The sequence below is a fragment of the Poecilia mexicana genome, unplaced genomic scaffold (assembly GCF_051168715.1).
Source record: "Poecilia mexicana isolate PSO_F unplaced genomic scaffold, ASM5116871v1 scaffold_9, whole genome shotgun sequence".
NCBI classification, from domain to species: domain Eukaryota; kingdom Metazoa; phylum Chordata; class Actinopteri; order Cyprinodontiformes; family Poeciliidae; genus Poecilia; species Poecilia mexicana.
In genome coordinates, this window is record NW_028263378.1 from 23,034,392 (window position 1) to 23,060,997 (window position 26,606).

At 40.3% G+C, this 26,606-nt stretch overlaps 3 protein-coding genes across 3 annotated transcripts in view; 2 read left to right on the forward strand and 1 right to left on the reverse strand.

Annotated features, from left to right (window-relative positions):
* Positions 1 to 12: 12 nt before the first annotated feature.
* On the reverse strand, positions 13 to 6,282 carry bag4 (BAG cochaperone 4). The gene is made up of 5 exons (XM_015013315.2): positions 6,008 to 6,282; positions 5,422 to 5,541; positions 5,024 to 5,245; positions 4,378 to 4,647; positions 13 to 1,557 (listed from the first exon to the last, which is right to left on the reverse strand). The coding sequence occupies exons 1-5, from the start codon at positions 6,083 to 6,085 to the stop codon at positions 1,114 to 1,116; spliced, it is 1,134 nt and encodes a 377-aa protein (XP_014868801.1). The 5' UTR covers positions 6,086 to 6,282; the 3' UTR covers positions 13 to 1,113.
* Positions 6,283 to 7,636: 1,354 nt separating this feature from the next.
* lsm1 (LSM1, U6 small nuclear RNA associated) lies at positions 7,637 to 12,327 on the forward strand. The gene is made up of 4 exons (XM_015013319.2): positions 7,637 to 7,822; positions 7,950 to 8,018; positions 8,167 to 8,282; positions 11,221 to 12,327. Exons 1-4 carry the CDS (start codon positions 7,777 to 7,779, stop codon positions 11,389 to 11,391), a joined length of 402 nt encoding a protein of 133 aa, XP_014868805.1. The 5' UTR covers positions 7,637 to 7,776; the 3' UTR covers positions 11,392 to 12,327.
* A 2,393-nt stretch (positions 12,328 to 14,720) lies between these two features.
* Positions 14,721 to 26,606, forward strand: part of grk5l (G protein-coupled receptor kinase 5 like) — a 40,679-nt gene continuing 28,793 nt past the window's right edge. The window contains exon 1 of the mRNA XM_015013307.2: positions 14,721 to 15,282. Coding sequence (XP_014868793.1) covers positions 15,231 to 15,282 — 52 coding nt within the window. The 5' untranslated portion in view covers positions 14,721 to 15,230. The remainder of the gene's footprint in view (positions 15,283 to 26,606) is intronic.

The following is a 26,606-nucleotide window of genomic DNA, read 5'->3' on the forward strand; positions in this document are numbered from 1 at the left end:
CAAAAAAAAGGATTTTCCATGCAAACCTTTTGGTTGTTTTTAATATTCTACTTCTGATCAGATATAAAAATCACCATATCAAATGGCACTTTTTCTTCTTCATTTCTCAAACAAAAACAAAAATGTTTGAGATGGGAGGTAAGAGGGGTGTAGAGACGAAGACCTGTAGTGCACATGTGCAGTCCAAACAAGAATCTGTGCCCTAGACAAAATAGTGAACAAACTCCAACTTGATCCTTGTGCATTTAACACTGTCTTTAAGCATACATCTTTACTGAAAATGTAATATTCTACTTTCACAGGTGTAGAAAAAGTGAGGAAGAAAACTCTACTTTTAAAAAAGGAACTGCTGACATTGTCCTTCGCTTCTACAGAGATACAGGGCGTTCAACATGTAGGTGTGATTTTAGGTCTCCACTCTCAGTGGCCGGAGGAATCAGGGCAGCGGTCTTCAGGGGGTTGTCACTAAATCTGCTACAATACGGGCTGAGTGACAGGCTGTGCGAGTGCTTATCTGACACTACAGTGCATGCAAGGCTGAGAATAACAGAAACACTGCACCAGCTGCTGCAGAGACATGAGGAGGCGACTATGAGCAACTAAGTGCATCCTCAAGCCGTCACGAGAGAGGACAACAGCATGACCATGCAAATGTTACAACAATCAGCCGAGGAAGTGTGTGTGTGTTGTCCCGAGAAGGTTGGACTGAAAACGGATCGAATATCCTGAGGATGGTCTGAACGTGTTGCACGACAGAATAAACACAAACAGCAGGACCCAGCGCCATGTTGGTGAGGACATGATGTAAAAGATGAGGGTAGCGAGCTCAGTCACTCACGGAGGCTGAAAGTCACTTATGATATACAAGTTTTATGTTTACTGCCAGCACAAAACACTCCTTAAAGGATTTTTTAAAACTTTAAATCAGAGGTGTGTCTACTCCTGTGGGGAGGGGGGGATCTATGTCCGTTACCTCATCTAAATGATAATGACACGTTGTCAGCAAATATTGTTACAGCTCTGCAGAGGGAGACTAAACACCTCCGTTTATCCATGGAAGATCTGAGCAAAGAAAATAATAAGCGAATAACAGGCAGATAAATAAGGTTTCGTTCAGAAAGCCTTCTTTTCCAGCCGGTCTAGAATAGCCTGAATTCTCTGCACAGCCTCTTTTCGGGCTTGTCGGACAGTCTCCTGTCCTTGAGTCTCCACAGAGTCTAGCTCCAGCAGCTCTTTGGTCAGCAGTTCCTCCAGGCAACGGTAGCTCTTGTCTGTTTTTCTCCCGACGAACTCGTCAACATCTTCCTGAAGCAGCTGAACCCGGGCCATGACCTGCTGGACCTTGGCGAGCCCGGGGTTGTCGCTCAGCGGCTGAGGTCCGACCGGAGCGGCTGCTGGTTGGGGCTCGGGCTGAGAAGGACTGGGATCGCTTCGCCCAGCTTTGCTGTAAATCTGGGGAGGTGAGCTTATTTCAGCGGGCGTTCCGTTGGGGGGATTCGGGGCTGGAGCTGTCCTGGGTTTAAGTCCCACCTGAGGGGTTCGCTGGTGCTGTTGGTCCTACAATGCCACAGACACAGTGTGTTTAAGCTTCATTTGTGTCTTTACAACAGCAGTTAGAAGAATAATATCATTTAAAAAAAGGAGCAAAGAGTAATATCTTAAGTGTCGTTCAGAAGTATTCACACTCCTCACATTTTGTCATGTTACAACAAAAAAAACTAACGCATTTTGTTGGGATTTTCTGTGATAAATCAATATCAAATGATGCTGAATTGTTGAGCTGAATTGTTAATTATATGCAATTTTCTTATTCTTTACAAATATCAATATGAAAAATCAAAAAGTGTCGATTTGTATTTAGCCCATTGAAAAATAAATGGGATTAAATAAATAATACAAGTCTGGAGACAGACTGGCGACCTGTTCAGGATGTACCCCGCCTCTCGCCCAAAACGTTCGCTGGAGATAGGCACCAGAACCCCTCCAGACCCCACAAGGGGCAAGGGTGTTCAGAAAATGAATGGATGGATAAATAAGACAGATGAAGCTGATCCAGAATGCTGCTGCTTGTTTCCTCACTAAAACTAGGAAGAGAGAGCACGTCATCCCAGTTTTAAAGTCCTGCCACTGGCTCCCTGTAGCTCAGAGAATAGATTTTACTCACTGAATCGCTGAACAGCATAGTACTGAAATATATTAAAGATCTTCTGTTGTACCAGAAGATCTAAGGTTTTCTGGTTCTACTCTACTCTGCACCCCCAGAATCAGAACCGAAAATTGAAAAGCAGCATTCAGTCTTTATGCTTCTCTAATCGGGAACAAACTACCATAAAAATGCAAAACTTCTGAAACACTGAGTTCCTTTGAATAAACACTAAAATAAATTTATTAGAACTTAGCCAAGCATAAGTCCCTTATTGACTTTCATTGAGTTAGGAAATAAAATAATTCAAATTATACATCATGTTGCATTTGATTCAAACAACATTAAAGCTGACTTAAAGAATCCATCTGTCAAATAAACACTTGAACATGAAATGCAACTTTTTGAACAACAGGTTGTGTGCAGCCAAATTTCAAAACTCAAGGCATCGCCAGCGGAGGAAAACACCTCGGGTATCGTTTACTTTTCGTCTTTGCCATTTTACCTCCATGAAAGAGGTAGCTAAAAATGAGCAAGAGAATCACTCTGGCTGACCACTACAACCAGTCATATTAAATAAATTTAAAATATTAACGAAAAGTTCACACGTTTCATTAACTCAGCTCACATGTGAACATTATATAGATTTATTCCATACAGACAGATGTTAAATAGTTTTTATATTAACGACGAGGCTTTATTTGCTTGCAACTAATGAAAACACGACATTTGAGATTAGAATATTACATCAGACCATAGAAAATTTTAATGCGGAAAGGTGGGTCAAATGAAAAATATGTGTAATACCATATTACAGGTTATTTTCAAACTGTGCTTCTGACAAGCGAGTCTCATCGGAGCCCATATTCCATTTTATAAAATACGACTATAAATGCTGATATGACATGAAAATTATAAGTACAGTATGGCGCTAACATTAATACAATGTCCAGGGCGTGAAGGAGAATAACATTACCTGGGACATTTATGACAGACGACGATGTCCTCGAAGCTCCCCCCTCAAGAGTCACCGCCGTCGCTAAGCAACGTATCAAACACTTTACATTCGTACAAATCATCTGTATGCTTTCTGGCCAACAGTTTGATGCATTTTATGGTGATTGGCCCTAGCATCGTTCTTTTTTAGTGTGTAATGCAACCATAGCGCTTCTGCCGCGGCGCCATCTTGGATATTTTCGGTCGCGAACGCATAGGGTCTAATGCGACGACTCTTTGATATGAACGACGTTCGTCAATGTATGGGAGGGGTCGTTGTGCTACAAACATAGCAGCACAACAACCACATCACATGAGAAATGGAGGGAGACAAACCAGCTGAGGGGGAAGAGAGAGAATGCGAACGCGCCCAGTTTTGTTTTGTTTTTAGCCTTTTGGTGCTCAGCTCTCAGTGTCAGTGCCTCTGCTCTGCTCACAACGGAGACTTGGTTTGATCAGTAGTATGGCAGCCTTCTGGCCAATCACATGTGAGCATATGGGATCATACCATTATGTGAAAAGAGAGAGGGGGCCGACACGGCAGTCAGGAGAGTCTATCCCTTCAGTCATATCTGCTACTGTATGAAACTACAAGCTTTGCACATCTAGGGACAACATTTTTGCCAATTTTTCTCTGCAAGCATAGTTTAAACTCAGTCAGATGAAGAATGCTTGATTTTTTTTTTTTTAAATCTTGCCAAAGATGTGAAAGTCTGAACTTTGCACAGTTTCACACATTAATACCCTATCATCCAAATTATTTAATTGTAGTTTTGAGTATGTGTAGAAAGTGAACCCTCACTGCACTCTAGTTTTGTCTTGTCTCACTGGTTTCCGTCCAGGATTGTCCTTTATTTAACTTCATCCATATTGCAAGGAATTTCCCCCTTGCCCCTTTAAAACAAATTTAAAAGAAAAAAGAAATGACCGAACAGTTCTCCATTTAAAAGTCAAAGCCTCCTTCAAACATCTGCAACATTTAAGTTTGACCTATAGTGGTCTATATCAGAGCAGGGGGAGCTAAACACAAATACAGGATTTTCAGATATGTCTTTGAAAACAAATCTTGAAAACCTCAGTATAATTGGCTTTTGCTTAATAAATAAGCTGAGCTACTGCATGAATCTCTTTTCTTATAAAGAGACTTTGTAGTTGTAACATGACAAAATAACAAAATAAGTACGAGTGTTTTCACAAGATGCTGAATGTATCAACAAATTGACTGCAGTTATTCTTACCTTGGGCTGATAGGGCGGTGGAGCACCAGTTCCAGTTCCTGGCCATGCTGGAGGATGTGCTGGACGGACATGATTTCCATAGTGGTTTTGTGAAGGCTGCTGCCCTGGGTGCCACTGCTGCTGTGAGGGAGCATATGGACCTGTGTGCCCCCAAGCATCACCCTGAGGGCTGGGATGGAGCGGCTGCCCAGTGGGATAGGGGGGATTTGGAGGCACAGCATGTCCAGCTTCGCTGTAGTGGGAGTATGGTCCAGATGGGTATCCAGGACCCTGAGGGAACAGCCAACACATGTTGGTTTTTTAAAACATCTCTTCAGTATTGCTCAGATGAACACATTTGTATAGAAATCAATATGACTTTAAGGATGAGGCTTTCTCCAAGGAGGAAACTGAAGCAAGCCTCGCTCCCGACCAGCACTGGGCATTGTCAGCGACTCCTCACATACAGTCCATAAGCGTTCACCCACTGCCTTCAGGCAAACTTTAAAAGCAAACCCACCACAACGCTACGGAGCTTGCCTCAGGCTGTTAAAAACTCTGAATTAAAGTTAGGATTATGCACCTTGTTTTTATCCTATATTTTTCTCACAAATCTGCTTTAAACCCATTTACTAATCTGTGCATTTCAGGTGTAACATCATCTCACCCCTTGACAGTGCGGACCAGAATAATGATGATGCTGGTGCTGGGCGTGTGGTTGGCCCGACGGCCCACCGCTCTGCTCAGCTGGACAGCCTTGGCTAGGGTAGGAACTTCTCTGGGGGTCAGCACAGTAGAAAGGGTTGGATGGATGAAAACCACTCGCTGGATACTGGTTTTGTGCAGTGTTGTAGACTCCATGGCCGTTTGGATAGCCTCCTGGCATTACCTTTAACCAAAGCAAAGAAGAGATTTACTATTTGTAGAAATGTGCAGTTTTATGTAGTCGTAATATAAATATGAAACAAATGAAAAGCATTCAGGAGAGACTTGGGAAGATTAGTAAATTAACTCCAACTTGTTTGGACCAAGGCAGGTCGGGTTGTGTTGCATAATGAGCTGTACCTGTGGATTGTACTGTTGCTGAACATCTGATCCCGAGGGATAAGTGTTTGCATAGTGTCCAGTGGAGTGAGACTGTGGATACCAGTAATGAGAAGGGTAACCTGGATACTGGGGAGCATCCTGTAAACGCAATATGCCACAAAGAAAAAGCAGTACATTAATGTTTAACAGGAAATGGTAGCTGACTCAGTCAGGCTGCCTGTCCTTAAACAAACAATATCTGATTTATCAATTACAATGGCTCAATTACTGCGCTGGCTGGACCGGTTTCGGACAAACTCTTCATACGCTGCAGCTAAGCTAAATTTACTCACGTGCCAGATTAAATATTGTTAACATGAAGGTTATATTTAGTGAAAAAGCCAAAACCCGAACAGGAGCTTTACAACCAAGCTAGTTGTAACTATTACATAATGCCAGCTAGCTCAGTTAGCTTTGCAGCTAATACTTTAACAGCTCTCTACGTAAGCCACTTCGGTAGCATACATCAATTCCCCTAGGTTTTATTTTCTTGATATTAAATACATTACATTCCTTTTTTTTTTAAAAGCAAATATGACTATTTAAAGCGTTTCCATTCACTCACCATAGCGCTATTCCAGTTTCCGTGGTTATTTCCCGAGTTACAAGTCGAGGGCCAGCCAGGTTTCAGATTTGACTGCATTTGATGGTGATGCTTTAGCTACGTGCGTTTGCTGCCAGCCGTCCCGTCATCTGTCATTGTAAAGAAAAAAAAGCCTTTAACTAGCACAGCGATACTTATTTAAGCTGTCAGGATTCCCAAAGTGGTTTCTTCGCGGAAGTGCAGCTTGTCTGATTGAAGTCAGGAAACGATAGTCAGGCGAAGCTAAGGGAAGTACTGGTCTGTCTCTTTAAATAAACAAAGAGGGAACAAAATATCAAGATGCCTCACTCAAACGCATTTTTATGGAATTATGAAAATCTTTACAAAGTGATCAGCCTTAACATGTACTGTAAATGTGTTCAAATTGCAATAACAGAAATGTAAAAATTATTGGTACTGGACATTTTGATATTTTGCTTACATGAGAAATATTTTTCTAAAATACTTTTTTTAACTAATCTTATGAAACTGTATGATATCAATAACCTATAAACGATCTTTGGTGGCACATCTACGTCAACAGTCTCTTAAGAACTGATAAGAAACCAAAATTGACTCAAACTATACCATTTTTAAAAATAAATCAATTTCAGCATGCATTTTGTTGGAGTCTGTCTTCAAAAACTTTGCTATATAGGCTACTACTTCAGAACAGCAGGTGTTAAACATTTTATTTTTATGGGAATATGTGGGTCCCTACACACAGAGTAAAATATTTTTTATAGGGTTTAATATGATGTTGACTAACCCTTTGGAGATATTAAAGCTTCAACATTTTCCACCAGATTTAATTAGTGTGTGGGAATTTATGACCATCCCTCCCACTAGTCTCATGCCAACTCACTGAAAAGTATTTTGTCAGATTGGGGTGAGGAAAGCCAATATCTTGCTTATCCTTCCTTGTTGGACCCTACTTTGTGCACTATCATCATGTTCTAACCCCCACTCTCAAACTTAGTTCTTAGTTAATCTGTCAAATTTAGTTAGACAGATTAAATTGTCCAAAATCTCTTTATATGCCAACACATTAAAAGTTAATTTTACTCTAACTAACCTGCTGAGCCAACTCTTGAAGAAGAACCCCATAACGTGGTGCAGCAAACTTTACTCAAAAAATAACACTATCCACTGACGTCTTTTTGGGATTTTACATGGCTTGACACATTAAGTAGCTGTTATTCCCTGTTGTTTGACTGTGGAATATTCTGTAATGAAGAAATTTCACGGCTAAACCAGGTGACTTTGTATCAGGGTACCTTGCAGGAATTTGCTGAGCTGAGAGTAAGCCATTCTTTTACAAATGTTTATGAGATCACTCTCCGTGGGTACTGGAAATTAAGTACTCGCAAAAATATGGATGTAGAGTTAAAACTGTAAATACCAGAGGGAATACATATACCAGGTAAGAACAAATAAATCAAATTTAAGGAAAGAGTGAAATATTAAGACACTTGTATAGTTTTTTTTCTTTTTCTTTTTCCAGTCTCAGAGCAATTGGAAATTTGCTCACTTTTGTCGCAGCAAGTACCGTTTACTTGAACCAGAAGGTGGCGGTAATGCAAGTCAAATCATGGCAACCTATGTTAAGTAGTAGTAGTAGAAGAAGAAGAAGAAGAAGAAGAAGAAGAAGAAGACACTTCCTGCGCAGATGTTAAAAGAAACAAATTCTGAAATATTCATGGCTTGACGGTAAATAAATGTGCTGGAAGTGAAAAATACCGAAGCTCAAGATGAACTACGTACCAGGGACGGCAAGCCTCATTGACGACATCGACAGTAAGCTGGAAGCACCAATTATTCCTCATTTGCACAGAACATTATGCTTCTCCGGAGAGACTTGAAATGTTTGTATGCATATTAAATGTGTAATTTAGTGCGCTTCGTGTTCGGTTGTACCCTGCAGAAAAGCACCTGGTGTTGCTCCGAGATGGCAGAACTCTGATTGGTTACCTCAGGAGCATCGACCAGTTTGGTACAGCTTCTTTAAATCAGCTCCACTTTTATTTTTTTTTTACACTCTAGATAATCAAGTGAAATCAGTTCAGTTTGCTTAATTAGTTCACCATTTGTACATATTTTACCGTCAACTCTCTGACATACGTCCTGCTTCTGTTTCTCAGCCAATTTAGTGTTTCACCAGACGGTGGAGCGCATCCACGTGGGGAAAAAGTTTGGAGACATCCCGAGAGGAATTTTCATCGTGAGAGGGGAAAACGTAGTTCTGCTTGGAGAGATGGTACTGGCATTCTCACTTTGCTCTTTTTGTTGGTTACTGTGATGCAAACTGGAGTCCAGCAGCGTTGCGTTATTGCAAAAATTAAACAACAACAACAAAAATGCTGCTGGTCAAGTGTTAGGATAATTTTACTTAAGGCCCAGAGGAGATGAAAATATTACCAGGTGGCAATGATGATGCGCTAACATAAGTTAAGATGATAGAAAAAGGTGATAATGATTTCATGCATCACTACAGAGTTATTCTTTTTTCTCGATTGTAAGAGAATAGGTTTAATGTAATGTACGTTTTAAGATGTATTTACAAGTTCTTGGCACTTATCAAAACACCCCATTTGGAATACTGATGTGGGAATATTTGCAAAAGTTTCTTTGCCAAAATATACAATTTCAGTTCAAATTCAATAATGAAGAAGAAATATTTATTTACCCCAAAGGACAACTAAATGTCTTATAGTATTTCCAGTTAGTCATCGTGGCTTGTGATTCTCTGGGTAGGACTGATCTCTGGTAGCAGTCAGTCCTGCAAGAAACCTAAAAAGGCTTCTGACTTAAGATTGTTCCTCTATGATAGTCTTGTGACGGTGATATGATATAGGCTCAATTTCCAGGTATCCTTGTATTAAAAAAAATGAAAGCAGATGTATGTTATTAAAGGTGAAATCTTTATTCTCACATGTCCAACACATGAGCTTCAATAATTGACCTGTATAGTATTTGTCACAGTTAACTGACTTGTAATTGTTCTTCATTCAGTTAAGTTCAGTATGTGGAATGCCATCAAAAACATCTACAAGAAAAGCTGTTGGAGCATGTTAGAAAACTGAATGAACTATATAAGCAGCAGCTAACAATAACAGTAACTTTAAAAAGCTAAACAAAATATCCTTTTATTTCTCCTGTAATTTGTCTTCATGTAAGGCACTTAAAAACTAAGTTGAAAACACTCAGTCTAAAGTTCAAACCCTACAGAAAAAGATTTTATTTTTTAATATTGAACATACTTTGAGTGCAGTAAGAACAAAAAAAATGACACTTTTGAAAACAGAAAATAGTAGTGGAGATTTCTTCTTGTCCAGGGTATACTGACCTCTAGACTGATGTTTGACCGCACTGCAGCGACAGTCAACATTCTAGGCCAACACACAGAGCAAGGCTGAGTCATAGAGCTTGTCACACTCTAAATGTACATCATGTATTGAGTCCTAAATGTGTACTGGCAATAATACAGCCTGTGCTATTACATTAGCTTCAGAATGCTTTCTATGACTACTGTTAGCAGTAAACATGCAGAGTCCTCCACTATTTTTATCACCCCTGATAACGATGTGTAAAAAGCCTTTATAAATGAACTTGTTTTTCTATTGCGTGAGCTTCATATCTCTGAGAAATGCAGAAAAAGAAATCCAGCTTTTCTTTTGACTACATTTATTCACCCTGGAAACAGTCGCGCATAAAGAAATACAAGTTACAAATGGAACTCCTAGCACTTCATATAAACATAATGTAACTGAAGCATTTATTTTTAATGCTGGCTTTTTGAAAAATAATGACGTTTCAAGGAACTTCCGGTTAATAATCTATGACTTTGTTCTACTGAGGTAAAAATATAACAGGACACACAGGGACATTTATCTTTACCACGCTTCAAAGTGTGAAAGAGTAGATGACAGGCTTTTTTTATGTTATGGAGCTGCATACATTTGTGTAAACCAGAAAATGTCTATAAGGGAAAAAAATGGCGCTAAGCTAAACTTGGTTCATATGTACCACTAGAGTTACTATTAAATTAGGAAATTTGTATAAAAATAAAAGCTATTTCTCTCCAACATACTAGATGTAACTGCATTGTAATTTTTAACTGGAACCATGGTCGGATGAGGCTAAGATTGAGCTGTTCTGCAGCACACACTGCAGGTGTGTGCGTGTGTAGTGTTAAACATAAATTAGTGGAAAATCACATCATGCTGATTGTCATTCATTGTGCAGGATCTTCTTCCTTCTCTTCCAAAAGCCCATCGAAATCTTAAGATTTTGGTGATTAATGGACTGCTTGACATTCAAGGACACAAAAAAACCCTTCGTGTTTATATAAATAAAAAAAAGTGAAAATAGGGTGTCATCTGACCTTTTAACAGAATAATGACTCAATACATATAGCCAAACAACGCAAAAATGGATCACCAGGCAAAAATTAACCTTCTTCCAAGGTCATCACAGTCCCAAATCGAAACAAAGAACCTTGTGAGTGAGCTGAAGAGAGCAAGATGGAGAACCAAGGACTCTGGTGACCTAAACGGATTGTGTAAAGAGCAGTAAGATTTCTCTGTATGCTCTAATCGGGTAATGTGTAAGGAGAAAAGTTGTCCTTCTGTCACATGGGTTGTTGTACAAAATCTGAACAGCAGGGGGTCCCAACGAGAGCAGGGGCGGCGTACTTGAGTTCAAGTAAATGTGCTGAATTAAACGTGTTGTTTGACGTGAGATTATTCTGCTGCAATGAAAATAATATATTTTTAAGAATTTTTATACATATTTGCTAGAGGTGTCAGTAAACATGGAGGTTATTGTACATTAATCATAGTTCTTTCTAATGTATAACCTATTTAAATTAAGGCTAGATCAAGTGTATGGATGTGATATTAACATGATCATCGCTTTGATTTAGAGTTTTGTCTGATTTAGTCTCATTTACCATTTTCGGTTAATTTCATCAGTCATGTATTTTTCATAATTTAATTTTTTTTTTAATTGCTGGCAAACGGGTGTAAATGCTGCTGATGATTTTGTTTGCTGGCCCCCTTTGATGAAACATTAGTTGCAGAACAGTTGGGGAGTCGGTGTTTGAAGAAGCAGAGAACATAACATGTAGATCTTTAGTAAAGTTGTAGGTGTCACAAACAGTTGGCCTGTGACGTGGAGTGTGTGTCTTTCCGTAGGACGTGGATAAGCCCTGCGATACCATCCTGCAGCAGGTCTCCATCGAAGAGATCCTAGAGGAGCAGCGGCTGCAGCAGCAAGCCAAGCAGGAGACGGAGAAAGTCAAGATGCAGGTCCTGAAGGATCGAGGCCTTTCCATTCCCAAAGCGGATAACTTGGACGAGTACTAAAGCAGTTTTCTTTTGTTTTTGTTTTTTTTTCTCACGAGCCCTTTTTCTCAGTTTGTATCGGACTGGTAACTTCTACCTTTGATCCGAGGAGTTTTGTGTTTTGTGGGCAGAATTATCAAGTTTACTGTACTGGTCGATTTTTATTTGAAGTGTTTGGAGGAAAATGTGATCAGCTCGTCTCAGTTTTTCAAGATCATGGCAGCAAAGTAAAAAAAAAAAAAAAAAATGTTTTCCCAAATTATTTTGTAGTTTTGGGTACATAGAAGCACTTTGTATTTTGTCACAATGTGGTGAGCTTTCATGTCTGCGTCTGCTAATGATGAGCACTACTTTCTCAAATAAAAGAATGATTAGTTTGTCATTATGGGAGCTGCTTGGGAAAACATCTAATCACATCATCTAATCGTTCCTCTGTCTCTGATGCATGCATTGCTATAAAAGCAGTTTATTTTTAGAATAACCCATCAGGGTGCGTCCTGCAGAGTGACCTCCTACACGGGACTCTGCAGATCTACAAGAAAAAAGGCATCATTCTCTGTGGCAATTGAATTAAGGCAGATCAGTGGATCAGACAGCCTGTGTCCTGTTGTAGAGATCACGGCGCGTCCGGACAGATCGATCCTATCTGCCCTCATCAGTCAATAATCCGCCTGTTAATTGTTTGGACTAATGATGATCATGTAACAGAGCTCCCGTGCGGGAGTCGTATTTTGCATGCAGCCCATTATTAAACCAATTATTGCCACTGCCACATGGTTTTGCCCTCTTCCGCTGCTCAATATGTTTAATGTCGTTAGTATCACAACTTGTTTTAATGCAGGGGACGGACACACAGCCTGTCTGTGAAGGAAAGGTTCCCTGAGAGATTTCAAGTAAATTTATAAAGCGTGTGACTTCCTCAGGACTTCAAAATAAAAGTTGCGAATTAGTGTTTAACTTCAGTTTGTTTGTAATATTTTTTTTTTCATTTAAAGGGAAGAGTGTAAGTATTTTTATTTTATTTTTTTTTGCCTAGTTTGGTAAAATAACTTGAAAACATTTCTGCATATATTTTCCACACCTCTTTCCCTTCAGTGACTTTTATCCTTGCCAGACTCTCCCTTCGGTGCGGTGGATCTCTGCAGCTCCTCCAGAGTTACCACAGGCCTCTTGTCGATGTAGATCCCGAGCTCAAGTTCTCACAGGAAGGCGTCCTGCAAGCTTTTGGAGCAGTTTATAGTCCAGTCTACCTGAGTCAAATAGCGTCATTACATTCAGCAGAGTTCTGCTAGTGATTTAAGTATTTGATTTATGTAGATACACACCTAAAAGATGTAGAAGGATAAGGTCGGAAATTGGACAGCCCTGATTTTACTGGACAGCAATGTAGCTCCATACTCTTTCCATTTCTTTAAACTTCTCAAACACTTTCTCCCTGGCCTCCCTTCTGGTCTTCATGATGCTGTTTGTTCTCTACTGTTCCCTAAGAAACATCTGAGATCTTCAAAGGACATCTGGATTTATCATAAGATTAAATTACACAGCGTTGCGTTCTGTTTAGTAAACATGTCTTCTGAAGGCAGTCGGTGAGATTGTCAGAGGAAAGGAGCTTGAATACAAATGCATGGCACATTTTTTAGATTTGGGAAACTATTTAGAAAATTGTGGATTTTTTATATCTCAGAATTATCCATGGTTGTGTGTAGATTTAACACATAACATTCCATTAAAACACGTTCAGAATTATAGTTGAGAGAAAATGTCAATAACTTAAAGGTGTTTGAATACTTTTTACAACTGTGAGACGGCTGTGTTTTAAGACAGGACAGAAGTTAAAACTCCGATCTAAAATTATTTAGTTATTTCCATTACATCTATGCAGTTGGCTTCAAAGCCCCCTTCCCATAAGGACTGAGGTAGAACCCTGGCTTGACATGTGATGCCAACAAAGGAAGTAGCATTAAGTGCGATCGAAGTGATGGCTAGGCTAATAGCCCCCGGTCCTAAATCATCCCTGGATGCCCTTAGAAATTACTTTTACGAAGATCAATGCGCATTTCCAACAAATCAATATTAGAAAAGTCACTCCCAGTCATTTGACCATTTGTCATTTTACATAATTCATCATTAATAAGACAATGATGGTACACAATAGAGATGATGATAGAGATAATGATATACATTAGACTATGACTCTGTGTTCAATCCATTTTCAAGCTTCACGCTGGCATTCAAGCAGGGAGCGTTTACATCATAGCATCAACAGATAAAAGACTTTTATGTGCTTAGCTGCAGATTCCACAGGGTACGGATCGAAGTGGGAAGTTTCAAAACTGTCTGCCTCCACTGTTAGCTTAGCACTTAAGGAAAATGGCCATTAACCTGCTTTAGTATCAATATAGACCCATGAGTGTTGGGATGCAAGTTTTTTTTTTTTTAAAAGGCCCATTAATATTATACAGTTAAGTCCAAAATTCTTCATATCTGTGTCTGATTTATGTTTAAAGTAAACTTCTAATCTTACCAACATGTTTCCTCTGACTGAAACTAAGCAACCAGCAAGAGCCACAGCTTAAATCTGTGGACGGACCAGATTAAAGATTAGGGTGATGACAAAGAGGCCTTCCGGCCTCAACACGTTGGAGCTCAAAGCCAAAGATAAATTGTCAAAAATACTATGGAGACAGACAAAGGGTTTGACTGCTGTGACACCAGTAAAGACGATTAATTTTTGTGAAGGACATAAATGATATTTGACATGACTCAATGTCTTAGACATGACTTATTGGCACACTCGTAGGCCCCGGTGCTGTCTTCACTATGTTTTCAGCACATAGTTTTCTTGGAGTTTACATGGAGATGAAGACCGATGCTTCTCACCATTTTTTGACATAAATATCTTGCTTGGAGGAACATAACTAGTGTTTTCATCATTGGCTTCATAATCAGAATCATCAGAATTAACCTCAATGCTGATTGCTGCTCATACTTCATACACATCTTCTGTATGTCACTGTCATGATCAAAGATCATTCTCAGCACCTCCAGGTCTGTCACCTTTTTCCAAATACTATTGCTTACATTCACAAAAATCCCACAAATATTAAATCACTTCATCTCATATGAGTTTTATATAAAGTACAATGCAATATACGCATTAATAAAAAATAAAAAAAATATTTGGGGCCCTCCCCCGGCCCATCTAATCCCTTTTCTAAAACCTGGCCCGGTCGAGATGTATTTATATTATTTGACGGTGCTTTTATTTTGATGCATATTCTGCTGGCTGTAATGCCTGCAGCTTGACGCCGCTGTGGCACAGAGGCCCAGCCTACGCTGATTACGCACCAGCAGAGGGAGGAGGGGGCGCCGAGCCGATGTCCTCTCTGGTGCACTCAGCCAACCTCTGCCGTTGTAAAGCTGGTGCTACCCTGGTGTGTCGGCGTAAAGGATCCGCCGAGAATCCCCGATTCGCTGGCGTCGAGATCCTCCAAGTTGGCCGTTTTCCGCTTCGGACATCATTTCGCACCCGTATTACGCATGGAATGGTTTTGGGGGGACTGGAGTAGAAATGCAGCGCCGCACGTCCAGCCCACAACAAGAACCATGCCCAACTTACACTGCAAGCAAACCTATGTCATCCTGTTTTATCTTTTACGACTTTGATATGAGAGAAATCTGCTCGGATCTCGACGAGGAGTGAAGGAAACAATCCCCGCCGCCGGCACCGGCTGAAGGACGCTGTTTTTCGCTGCAGAAGCTCCAGTAACCCAAACCCTCCCTCTCTCCCCCTACCCCCAACACCCCCCCCCTGCCCCTCTCCGCGCGCGCTCTCAGCATTTAGGATTTTCCTCTTTTTGATGGAGCTGGAGAACATAGTAGCCAACACTGTACTGCTAAAAGCGAGAGAGGGTAAGTCGAATCCGCAAAGAAGCTATGTGTGTGCATAGAGGGAGGGGGAAGGGGGTCTGGGGGGGCAGGCTCCAGCTGGGTGACATTTTGCGCTCAGTGTGCAGAAAAGATGGGAATGATAGCAGAGATAGCAGCAGCCTGCGGATCGTAGGCTCAGGTAGACCCTACAGATGCAACAGAGAGAAGGGGGGAGGGGGGTGCTTATGCAATAGATAACTAAACATCAAAACACAATCATGTATTCTCTTCTTGTTGTCAAATGAAATCTCTAATCATCCTCGCAGGTTGTTTTATTCCCTCTGATTTTTGACTGATCTTATGCTCCCCCCCCCCTCCCCACTTTACCCCGCTTCTCCAACACATATGTAAAGGGGGGCGGGTGGGGGGTCTGCCTCACACATCCGCTTTCGCTGTCTGTGCAAATGAAGGCGCTCTTTCGCAACGTCTCTGTGCGATGAAGCACGCATTGAGGCAGGGAGAAATAACTCCTTTCTGCACAGGGAATACATGAGTGTAGGCTGGCGGCTGGCGTTTGGATGGCGATCCGATGACCGGTGTTGAAATCTATGCAGGGGGGGCTGCAAAGAGAGGCTCTCTGGCTGTCAGTGTGGAAAAGAGTCAAATGTCTTGAGAAGGCCACATGCAGCTTCAACTGTGGGTCTGAATTGATAGCAGGGTCCATTATCTCCTCCTTTTGAGGAAGAAAGCCCGAATCTGGGCATGGAGTGAGAACTGGTATCTTCTTTGTAGGAATCGGTGTGTCGGTCTCTGCAGCTTTTGCATTTGTACTTTTTATTGTAGTCGTCAGCTGTTTTTTTTATTTCCCTACTCTCTCCTTAAGTGGGATGAATCTGTCACTAGATTGGTGACATGGGAGTGTGAAATGTAAACGAAAACAGAAGACAGTAAAATTCAAATAATAAAAAAATACTTTCAAAGGGAAACTAAATGTTGTTGTAAATCATATCGTTCAAGTAACTTCAAAACGTCACAGTGGATGGTGATCCCGTGGGCAGAGGGATCTCCTGTAGCAGTCAGTATTGTAATCTGAAAAAGCTTCTGACTGTAAACCCGTTGCCGTATCTCAGTCCCATGACCCTGGTGACATAACAACAGCTCAGGATCCAGGCAGCAGAGATGATATTCCACAGAAACATGTCCTGGAGGATACCATCAGTTGTTAGCAACACTGCTAATCCACCTCACTTGCATTTGCTGCTCCTTTTTAAATCTCTGTCTGGTCATTTGATTCGAAAGCTGCGCCAGAGAGACTTTGGAGTCGGGGATATGATCCTCGCCTATTATTATTATTATTATTATTATTATTATTATTATCTACGGGAGAGATGGTTTGAAAGTCTTCCTTCTCTCTCTACTTTTCTCATCCTGCTCTGCATTCATGACGTCTCCTTTTTAAATTGCACTGGATTTTGGGGTCATAGTTCAGATATTTATTTGAGCTGAGGATGTGCCTTGTTGTAAAAAGTAAACAGACAAAAGCAAAAAAAAAAACAACAAACACCTTGTTGCCACAGTTACGGAAAATAACAATGGTCCATAAGTAAAAAATTGAGAGCAAAAAACTTTACGCAAAACGCAAAGCTCAACCAAAAAAAACAAGAACAAAAGTCTACAGAAATAGTAAAATAGTAAAAAGGCATTATAATGTTCCCATAAGATTTTTCTCACCCCCAAACGCTTTGATAATTATAAATACCGCCATATTGTTAAATTGACACACACACACACACACACACACACACACACACCCCCCACACACACACACACACAAAAAAAAAACAAACTCTGAAACAACGACACAGCAGGTCAGTAACTGGAGTATATCCTAAAAATATTTTTCACATCAAAAGAACAAATAATTTGGAGATTTTTCGGTCTATAGTGAAAAATGTCATCAATGCAGAGAAGATTTCTGTGAATGATGCTTTACAAAAGTCGACACTGTTCACAGAAACAGTTTCAGATACAGTTGGTGAAACACAGTCATGGCAGCATCGTGCCAGGGAGATGCCTTGTTTTCAATCATGAGGCTTTTTTCTTTGCAAACTAAACTGCAGTCAGTTTTCATGCATCGCCACAGATATATAGGTCTGGCTATTGTAACACAATATGCCTTTATCTAGTCAGTTTTATTGTAGTTTATACTGCATGTAGTTACGTCTATTTTTCCATTTTGTCTACTGTTTCAAAATTTTTATGGGATGTAGTGTTAAACCAAAAACTAATTTTCATTTCAGGATTCTGCATCATATTTAAATTCAAACGTGTGCATCGCTTTTTTTCTGCGTTGTGTTTGTCTGTCTATGAAAATCGAATAAGCTACCTTGAAGTTTGTGGCTATAAAGTGACAGTCTGTACTTGGAGGTTCAGATTTCTCATTTAACGTCAGCAATTGACGTTATTCACATACTCACAATTGTTAACCATTGCTGGGTGAGTTTCTGATTAGGCCTGTCGCGATAAACCATAAATCAATTAATCGCACGATAAATTAAACCTATCGACTTAATTTTAATTGTCGGCTTTATCGTCTCTTCCTGCCTTTTTTTTCCCTTTCTCTTGATGACACTGAATGAAAAAAGGCTCATCTCCGGTGCTCTCCATTGACCCTCCCTTCCTCATTTCCTTAGTGTAATGCCCAGCGCACACTACACGAGTTGTCGGCCGACTGTCGGCCCATTTTCAAAACCTGAGAGACACATTAGCCGACAGAAATCCTAGGTATAATGGTTCGATCCGGTTCGATCGTGCCGTGTGGTGTCCAGCCACATGGGCACAAAATAATGGCTACAAGTCCAGTTAACTAATTTTAAAACCAGGCATTAATCAATGCTTTACTAGAATCTACCTGACGCATGTGGCTAAAATCAGCGTAAAGTTCTGACTGAATGAAAATCATTATAACCTATTTATGTCACCCCTTGTCATTTCTATATTCTTTGCACGAAATGTTGAATAAATATTAATGTTGTTTCCACATATCATCTCCAATATCCGCTGGATTTTGGGTTGCACCGTGTCAGCTGTTTGGAATTCCCCTCCGTAATTTTCTGATTGGCTACTTGTCACATTCGTTAAGCTCCCAGTCGGGGAAAACCCCTTAGTGATTCTTGAGAATAGGGACAAAACAGGTCCTATGGATAAAGGACAAAATTTGAATAAAACATACACAAAATATAATTTTTTCAAATATCTGACTAAACTAACCTGGGTCATGTGAGCACAACAATGTATATTTTCCTGGTGTTTGCTGAATATTTTTTTAATTTAAACATTGTAGTCGGTGGATGATGCCTGTAAAATCCCTTGTCCAGGAGCAGAACTCAACACATTATAATAGTTTAACTGACAATTTACAAAACTTTGATGAAATTTTGTGAAATAAAAGCTTAATTTTGGTATAATGTAAAGATTTCATGGACCTGACGAGCTACAATATGGCCTCCTTCAGAATAACGTCATATAAATTGAGGTAGTTTGGCATTTCGTCAGCTCCGTCAGATGTCAACTCCATTAGAGTTTTTGTGACTCTTTCAGTGAAATTGTCAAATCTCACTTAAATGTGCAGTTCATTCATTTTAATGTATTTTGCATAAATGGCATTACTTCACATGTATCAAGTTTTTCATTTTACTCACTAGTTTGTCACCACCTTCAGTTCTGGGTCAACTCCTTCATGCACTGTCAACTCCGTCAGATGGACTTTTTGTTGTTTTGTTTTAAATAATATTTCTTTTGTTTCTTGAGAAGCATTTGTCTGTAAAACTGAGTAAAAATATCACTAATAGGGTCATTAAAAAATTATTTAATATTTATTTTGTCAGATGGTGAAGACAAAGTTCTGGGTCAGGTCGATTAAAAATGTAATTTAAAAAAAAAAAGGTTGCAACTGGGAGCCTGCACCTTAGCATCTTTACATTTCCAAAACATTATTTGTCATATTTGCATAGATAAGGAGGATAAATAATAAAAATAAAATATGGGAAAATTAAAACCCATTTTGTCCCTATTCTCAAGAATCACTGCCCTGATTTAGATCGGAGCGGCCACGAGGATCTAAATCACACTACATGATGATCGGTTACGAAATCACCAGCGACAATCTTAGATCGGCCAACGTTCTAAGATTATCGTAAGGGGGAAATGGGGGCAAAAAATCGTGTAGTATGAACTACTGCATTAGGTAGCCCATCTTCGCTATTTAAATCTACTGATTACTGAAGGGCAATATAGTATTCAGACTTCATAATCCGCACTCTTTTGGTTGAATGCAGTATTTATTTCCACTTTGGCTTCATGTTGTTTAGTTTTTATTCAAATACGTATTTTGTTAATGGAGACTGAGAATCCATTTTATTTTTGTTTTTGGTTGTTTAGTTTATTTAGTTCTAAATAAACTAAACAACAAAAGAACACAGTGTTACGTGTTCTTTTGAAAATAGTGTATTTAGCTATCGCAATAATTTTTTAGACAATTAATCGCTCAGCAAAATTTGTTATCGTGACAGGCCTATTTCTGATTCAACTCCAGCATCCCTCTTCCTTGGAAAACTCTGCAGAACCCGTTCATGCTCACCACAGACATCATTCCGTTCACCATGAGGAATTTAAAGCCAGTGCATTGGCGAAAGGTGCTCACCTGAGGTTGGAGACACACGTGGTTTCCCAGTTTACCTACCTGGTGAACTTTTCAGCAGCTTTTCCAGCTTTACCTTTCATGTAATTACATTTTTTGGCAGCGATGACAGAGAGTGTTTTGGGAGGAATCATGAAGCAAATAACTAGAAAGCTGACGAGGTATTTCAGAAGCACATTTGCGTATGGATCAGACTGCGTGCTTGTTTAATGGCAGCGGAGAACAAACGGGCCGGCGGAATCAAGGTTCATGAATTAATAAGAGCAGCTAATGACCACAGCAGATCCGCCTCGTCCCAGCAGCTCTGTCGGGGCTCACTCGGCCCGTCGTTCCGAGGAAAAACCCGGCCTCTCTGAGGCAATATTTGAAGTTTCTGAGCAGCTTTATCAACGTCTCTATAAATGCTTCAGGTTGAGGCTGCCCCAGCAGATTTGCAGTCGTGGCCCCTCCAAAACATGTCACAGGTTGTTGCGAGTCCATTCCTGGTCAAATCGTTTACCGGTGAGAATCATTAGAGGTTTTGTATTACACGGCCCAGTGCCAGTGCGCTGCAGATTCCCCCACCACACACACACACACACACACGTTGCCCCGTGTGCCGGGAGCGTCTCCCTCATGCGAAAGCGTGGCAGAGCGAGCAAGCGCACAGGTTCACCTCGGATCACGGACTAGCAACGGGCCGGAGAATGTAAATGGAGCAAATAAAGACTGTTTACTCTTTGTTTGTTTATGTGCAATCATCTCGAGCAGAAGCTGAAGGGAGAGGCAAACCTTGTCTGTCCAAAAAGCTCCCAGCCACGCACAACAGGAAGGCCCAGTTTACACTGCAGCCTTTGGCTTGTTTATGCCAGCGTCCTCACACATCCTGCATCAGTAAAACAGTGTGAGTGGCAGCATTGCACAGAATTAAAACGCTACTGATGCACCCAGCAGAATACAGGCGCTCTGTCGACCAAATATCACTCCTTGGACACAGAGCAGAGAGATATGGAAAAAGTATTTGCCAGCTTTATAAGACATCTTCTGCTTTTGTTTTTGGTGTCACATTTGAATGTTTCAGATCATTTTCAAGAAAATGTAAAAACAAGCGTTCAAATAAGAATTTCCTTTATAAGAGGAAAAAAAGCTTTCTAAACCAACCTGGCCATGTTTGAAGCTTTAATTGCCAATATAATGAACCACGTTCGGTTTAACTGGAATGTTGCCTATAAAAATATCCTTAGACCGAACATGTCTAACAACACAAAGTAAACCAAAAGCAACAAATCATTCCCTAATCTAAAAAAATAGAAAGCTGACGATAAAAAAAAAAAATCATGAAGTCAGTCTGGACAGGGTTATAAAGTCATTTCTAAAGTTTTGGGATGCTGAGGAATCACATTAAGAGATATAATTAAAAAAATAAATAAAATAAAGCAACTCTGTAAAGAAGTGAGGGTTAAACTTCCTCCGTAGCTTTACCTCAATGCTCGATAGCAAGATTTTGCTGCCAAATGATAGCACAACCGATTATTAGGTTTAGGCATCAATTACCTTTTCACATTGGACCTTGCTGGCCATGCTTTGTTCCTCAGCACTGTACTGTACCATAATTTTTTGGACCACTTTATGGGTAGAAAAATGCAGCTCTGGCCGTATTGAGCCACCTTTTGCGGTGACCACTGCCTTACGTAAACCTAAATTGTGTTACACGGCTTCAGTTTGATGCAGCCCATAAGCTATTTAATCAAATTGATCATTACATAACAAAATGAGTGGGCTACAGCCATCCGAGCTCCATCCTTCTGGCAGTATCCAGTCCCTGTGCGAGATGAACGCAGTGAAACGAAGCGGCCCCGTCTCCAGCGTGGTCATCCCTGTATCATCTGACCGCCAACAGTTCTGATCACCGTGTCCAAGCAGCAGGAAATGCAGATGTTCTCATCTGTAACACTCTTGAGTTTTGTCAGCTGAGAGAAAAAAAAAAAAAAAAAAAGACAGAAAAGAACAGAATTTTCCTGCAGGTTTAAAATGAATTTCTTTTCCCTCTTTCTCTCTCTCTCTTTCTCTCTCTCTCTCTCTCTGTCTTTTTCAGTGAGATCTGTTTGGTTGTTGGCTCTGCTTAGCGTTTAATGCCGACATGTAGCCAGAGGGAGGTTTAATACCAGGGTACGTTGTAGATTTATGTGTCCGTGTGTTAAAAGATGAGGGGCGTGGGGATGAATTCTTTTGTTTAAATGTAACCTGAACTTAGCCACTGTGACGCGCGAGCAAAAATCAGTGCAGTCGAACCTAAGCTCAGTGTGTGTGTGTGTGTGTGTGTGTACGTGTGTGTGTGTGTGTAAAAGAGAGAGAGACAGAGAGGTGCTGCCTGCCTGCCACCCCATTCACAACTCTCACTGGCAGCAGTCGCAGATTCCAGACCAGGCGAGCGAACGTCATTGCCTGTCCAAGTGAATGAGAGTAAGGGGGAAAAACTGCACTGCTGCATTCAAATGCCTTTCCTGAATTGCTGTAACAGATCTGGGGTTATTAAGTTTGGCCAAGTAGACTGAATCCTACTCCTCTGCCTGTGGGCTTTCATCATCTGGGCCTGTTGTTTTCGAGCGTTGTCATCACCGCAACAATAAAACGGATCACCACAAATTATGCTAATTGAAACTGAAACAAGCACAGACGGAACTGAAAGTCTAATTCGGACCAATAAAAGATGCAAACACAATTGATTAATGGGCGTGTAATTGACCATGTGGTTACGTAAGAAAATAGTTCAAAGAGAGGAGATTGTGTGAAAATAAACACAATGGTCGACTGTACTTTCGTGACTCATACTGGGCTTGGTTGGATTCATCGGCTGTCAACATTGCACGTTTTATGGTTGCCAGTAGAAAAGCTAACTTTGTGTGGTGGAGCTGAACACATCCATGATCAGCCTTTGAAAGTATTTTTTTTCATCTCTTGTGGCATTGGAACCACTAAAATGTTTCTTTTGTTTGTTTTGTTTTTGTTTTTGTTTGTATGTGTATTGTCGAGGTAAAAGGATGTTTTTCTTTTTCACAAATCAAAATCTGAAAAGTGTGGTGTGCCTTTCTGTCCAGCCTGCAATAGGGTCAATAATTTGTGAAGATGTGTTTTGCTTCAACAATAGATGCAAGTCTATTGGAGTATTTCACCCATGTTTGCAAAGAGACCAAACATTTAATCCATTTTTTATTTTTATTTTTTTGCAAAATTCCTAAAGCACAGTCAGAATGTGTAAATTGTTTCTACGAACATCAGTTCTCAAAAGAAAGAGACTTCCTTAATTAGATTTCAGTCTGGGCCACTCAGACATAAACCCCTAAGCTCCTCTCCACAGCAGGATGTTGTGGCCTCTGTGTTTTGCTGTGCAGGATGGTGTGTTCAAAGTGACATGGTGTGTTAGTTTTCTGCCACACACTTTGTTTTGTAGGCCATAAAATTAATCTGACCAGATCACTTTCTTCGTGGCTTGTGCTTAACCGCAAATGGGACTTCTTAGTGCTTTATTCAAACAGTGGCTATTTGTGGTCAGTCTTTCATTAGGGCCAGGTTTGTGAAAGAGTTGTCCTCCACCTGAGCTGTTTATATGTGTAGCTCCTCCAGAGTTGCCATAGAATTAAATACAAATGCACCCAACAGATTTTTATTTGTTAAAAAAAAAAAAAAATTACCCTTTAAGTAATTTTTTTGCTATTTGCAGAATTTTGTTTTGATCCATCACAAAAAAATCCCAATAAAATTCTTTAAGGTTTGTGGTTAGAATAGGAAAAGACAGTTTTTGAGACGAGCACAAATTTGTCCTGAAATCGTAGTGGTGTGTACGTTAGAGTCAACCTGGCTGCTCCGTCACCTCCTGAATGCCGCTCACACATATGTATGAGAAAAGTTCGTCCACACAGGTGGACTCTATGTAGGTGGCTCTTAAATTAGTTGCGCTGGATCTTATCAGCAGTAACTCCGATAGACTTTTTTTTCTGCTTCACGGTTAAGCACCACTTCCTGCAAGTAAAATCCCTATGAAATACCCCAGTGTTTGTGGTTGCAGCGAGACAAAATGTGCAACAAGTTCAAAAAGCATGAACACTCTTGCAAGTCACAGTTAAGTCTCCTAATCCCCACAAGGGGTCAAAACGTTGCCGTACAACTCCAGGTCCAAATACGACAATGTTGTATTTGAGGACGTTGCGATCATGCCTCCGGCCTGTCTGACAGGATGTTCAGATTAGCCCAAATGCTGCAGCTAACTGATTAGTTACTCGAAAGAGGTATGTGCAAAACACCAGTCATGAGGCTTTTCTCTTTACAAGCGACTTGTGTTCATGTGCTCTGAAGAGTATCTTGGAGCTGCAGCAGACAGAGGGATGGGTGGGTGGGTGAGGAGTTGTTGCTTTATCATGTGAGGCCAGAGCAAGTCTTAGCAAGCCAAGTGAGCTTGCTTTTGTTATAGCTAACTGAAACCCAGTGAAACATGCCGGGGACGCCGACTGGCATTGCATTTAAAGCTGCAGCGTTGATTTTTAGCAAGCCGCCTGATCCCCCACCTGCCTGCTGATGCTGATAGGAGTATGATTTATTTTACTCCACAGGGGCTTCTTGTTCGTCTTGTCACACACAAAGTTTCTCCCCTGCTTTAACATGGATGAAACAAAACATAATAAAAAAAGGGCCTGAACAGAGGTGCCTGTTGCTCCACTCAAAAGGGAAAAGACCCTCATTGAAAGTTAGACATCACTAAACGGCGATTCACTCCGATACACCTGATTTGTTTCTTCGTTTCTCTCAAAAAGAGGTTCAGGTTGATTAGTAAACTCGTAGCTCTTTTCGACCTCCCTGTCCTCACAACCATGTCAGACACACAGACTTTTAGCTACTGGATTGCTTCACCGGTGTTTACGATCCCCATGTGATCCTTTTATGACTCAATATAACTCAGTTTGCCAGGTCGGTTGATTCAGAAATAACTACAGATAGCATGTTGTGAGCATGAACATCCTCATATAATGGGAATGCATTTCCCTTATATGAGGCGGCTGACTACGAAAAGTTATAGAGGCTTCACCTTTTTGGCACACCTAACTGTTCCTCTAAAGGAAGTCGTTGGTGAGAATAGGAACCTTATTCCTTTACTTTTCCCCTGAAGTAAAAATGTATATGATGTGTCATGGAGGCCAAGCTACTGTTCTAAGCTTGCCCATACTGTTTATGTACAGTCAGAGCAATAATCAGCTAGTTTAAGACAACCGGCCTCAGACAAGAAGACACAACGACCAATGTTTACCTTTCCACACGCAGTGAGCACGATGGATAGGGAAGTGAAATAAAATCTCAGAAGTTAATTGTTAAACAAACTAAATATTAACTGGGGTCACCAAGTCTTTATAAAACTATCTGCAAGCTGACTGGTTATTCTGAACAGCACATCAGAAAAAACATTTTTTTTTTTTTTGCTAACTGATGCTGGGATTTTAACTGGTCAGACAAAAATAAGATTGATTTCAGCAACAAATTCTCCCTTTGTGTTTGGTTGGAATTAAACAACCAAATATGTGGAAAAGCATCTCAAGCACACTGTTATGTACAGTGGAGGACCTGTGATGCTGCGGGCCTGTTTCACTTCCTAAGGCTCTGGGAAAGGTGCCAGAGTGCATAGATTATGTGAAGTAACAGGACTTTCTAAATAAATGTCTAATGGACTCAACTAGTAACTAAACAAGGTTTGTCAGTGGGCTTAAATTTACATTCTATCAAAGTAATCACAGTTATAAGACATAAATCTGATCTTTTATAAATACATACGATATTATTTAAATTCAAAAATACTTTATTGATCCCAAAAGGAAATAAAGTGTCGCTGTAAGTCATCATTATTAAATTGCCCCCTGACCCTTGCATGAAGGTACTGTAGTTGACGTTTTACAAGATTTTCAGTGTGAGTTTGCATAGAGGGCTCTGTATATACACAGCCAAATTCAATTAATTTGAAAAGTTCCTTTATTTCAGTAGCTTAACAGGCTCAATGCAACACGAGATTATGATAAATTACACAGCAAATAAGAATATGACATTAAAGGTTAGAATATCACATCACACCAGCAAAATAAAAAAAAAATCACATTTTTAATACAGAAATGTGGGTTTATTAAAAATATAATGTAAAATATACCTTATTTGCTTACCTAGAAATAACAAGCTTCATATGAACACCGATTTGAATCTCTTAAACATGGGACTCTTATTCTGCAGCAGTATTCCGTTGCTTCTTATTTTGTTAAGCGAATCCTCTGCAGCTGAAAAAGCCGAGGCCTTACCTGAGTTACACAGATGCTGTGAAGCAGCAAAGAGGCCAAGGTACCTACTTCTCCATCGGCAACGCGGCACAAGGCTCGCTGTGTTTTGAGTAGGAGTGTGACTCATTTTTTCTTGAGTGGAAAAAAAAAAATCAGCTCTCTGGCTCCTACTATCTCTATTGTTATTCCCACTTCTACCCACACATACAGTATACGTAACTCATCTGGAAGCAACAAGTTCACGCCTGTTCTCCGGGGGTTTTGTGGAGTGGCATTCTGAGAAATACAGGAAATAATTGAAGAAGAAGTGGACAGGATAGGCTTACAAAGCAGTGCTAATGCAGAAACGTTTGAATTTCCACCAGTTCGTTCCTAGGCAG

What these genes read in the sequence shown, in the direction of transcription:
- lsm1 (XM_015013319.2), top strand. Translation starts at nt 7,777, where the DNA reads ATGAACTACGTACCAGGGACGGCAAGCCTCATTGACGACATCGACA. An exon ending in CCTCATTGACGACATCGACA is followed by an intron (nt 7,823 to 7,949) that starts GTAAGCTGGAAG and finishes TGTACCCTGCAG; the next exon opens with AAAAGCACCTGGTGTTGCTC. An exon ending in CAGGAGCATCGACCAGTTTG is followed by an intron (nt 8,019 to 8,166) that starts GTACAGCTTCTT and finishes TCTGTTTCTCAG; the next exon opens with CCAATTTAGTGTTTCACCAG.
- bag4 (XM_015013315.2), bottom strand. Translation starts at nt 6,085, where the DNA reads ATGCAGTCAAATCTGAAACCTGGCTGGCCCTCGACTTGTAACTCGGGA. An exon ending in CTGGTCCGCACTGTCAAGGG is followed by an intron (nt 4,648 to 5,023) that starts GTGAGATGATGT and finishes CTGTTCCCTCAG; the next exon opens with GGTCCTGGATACCCATCTGG. An exon ending in CACCGCCCTATCAGCCCAAG is followed by an intron (nt 1,558 to 4,377) that starts GTAAGAATAACT and finishes GTGGCATTGTAG; the next exon opens with GACCAACAGCACCAGCGAAC.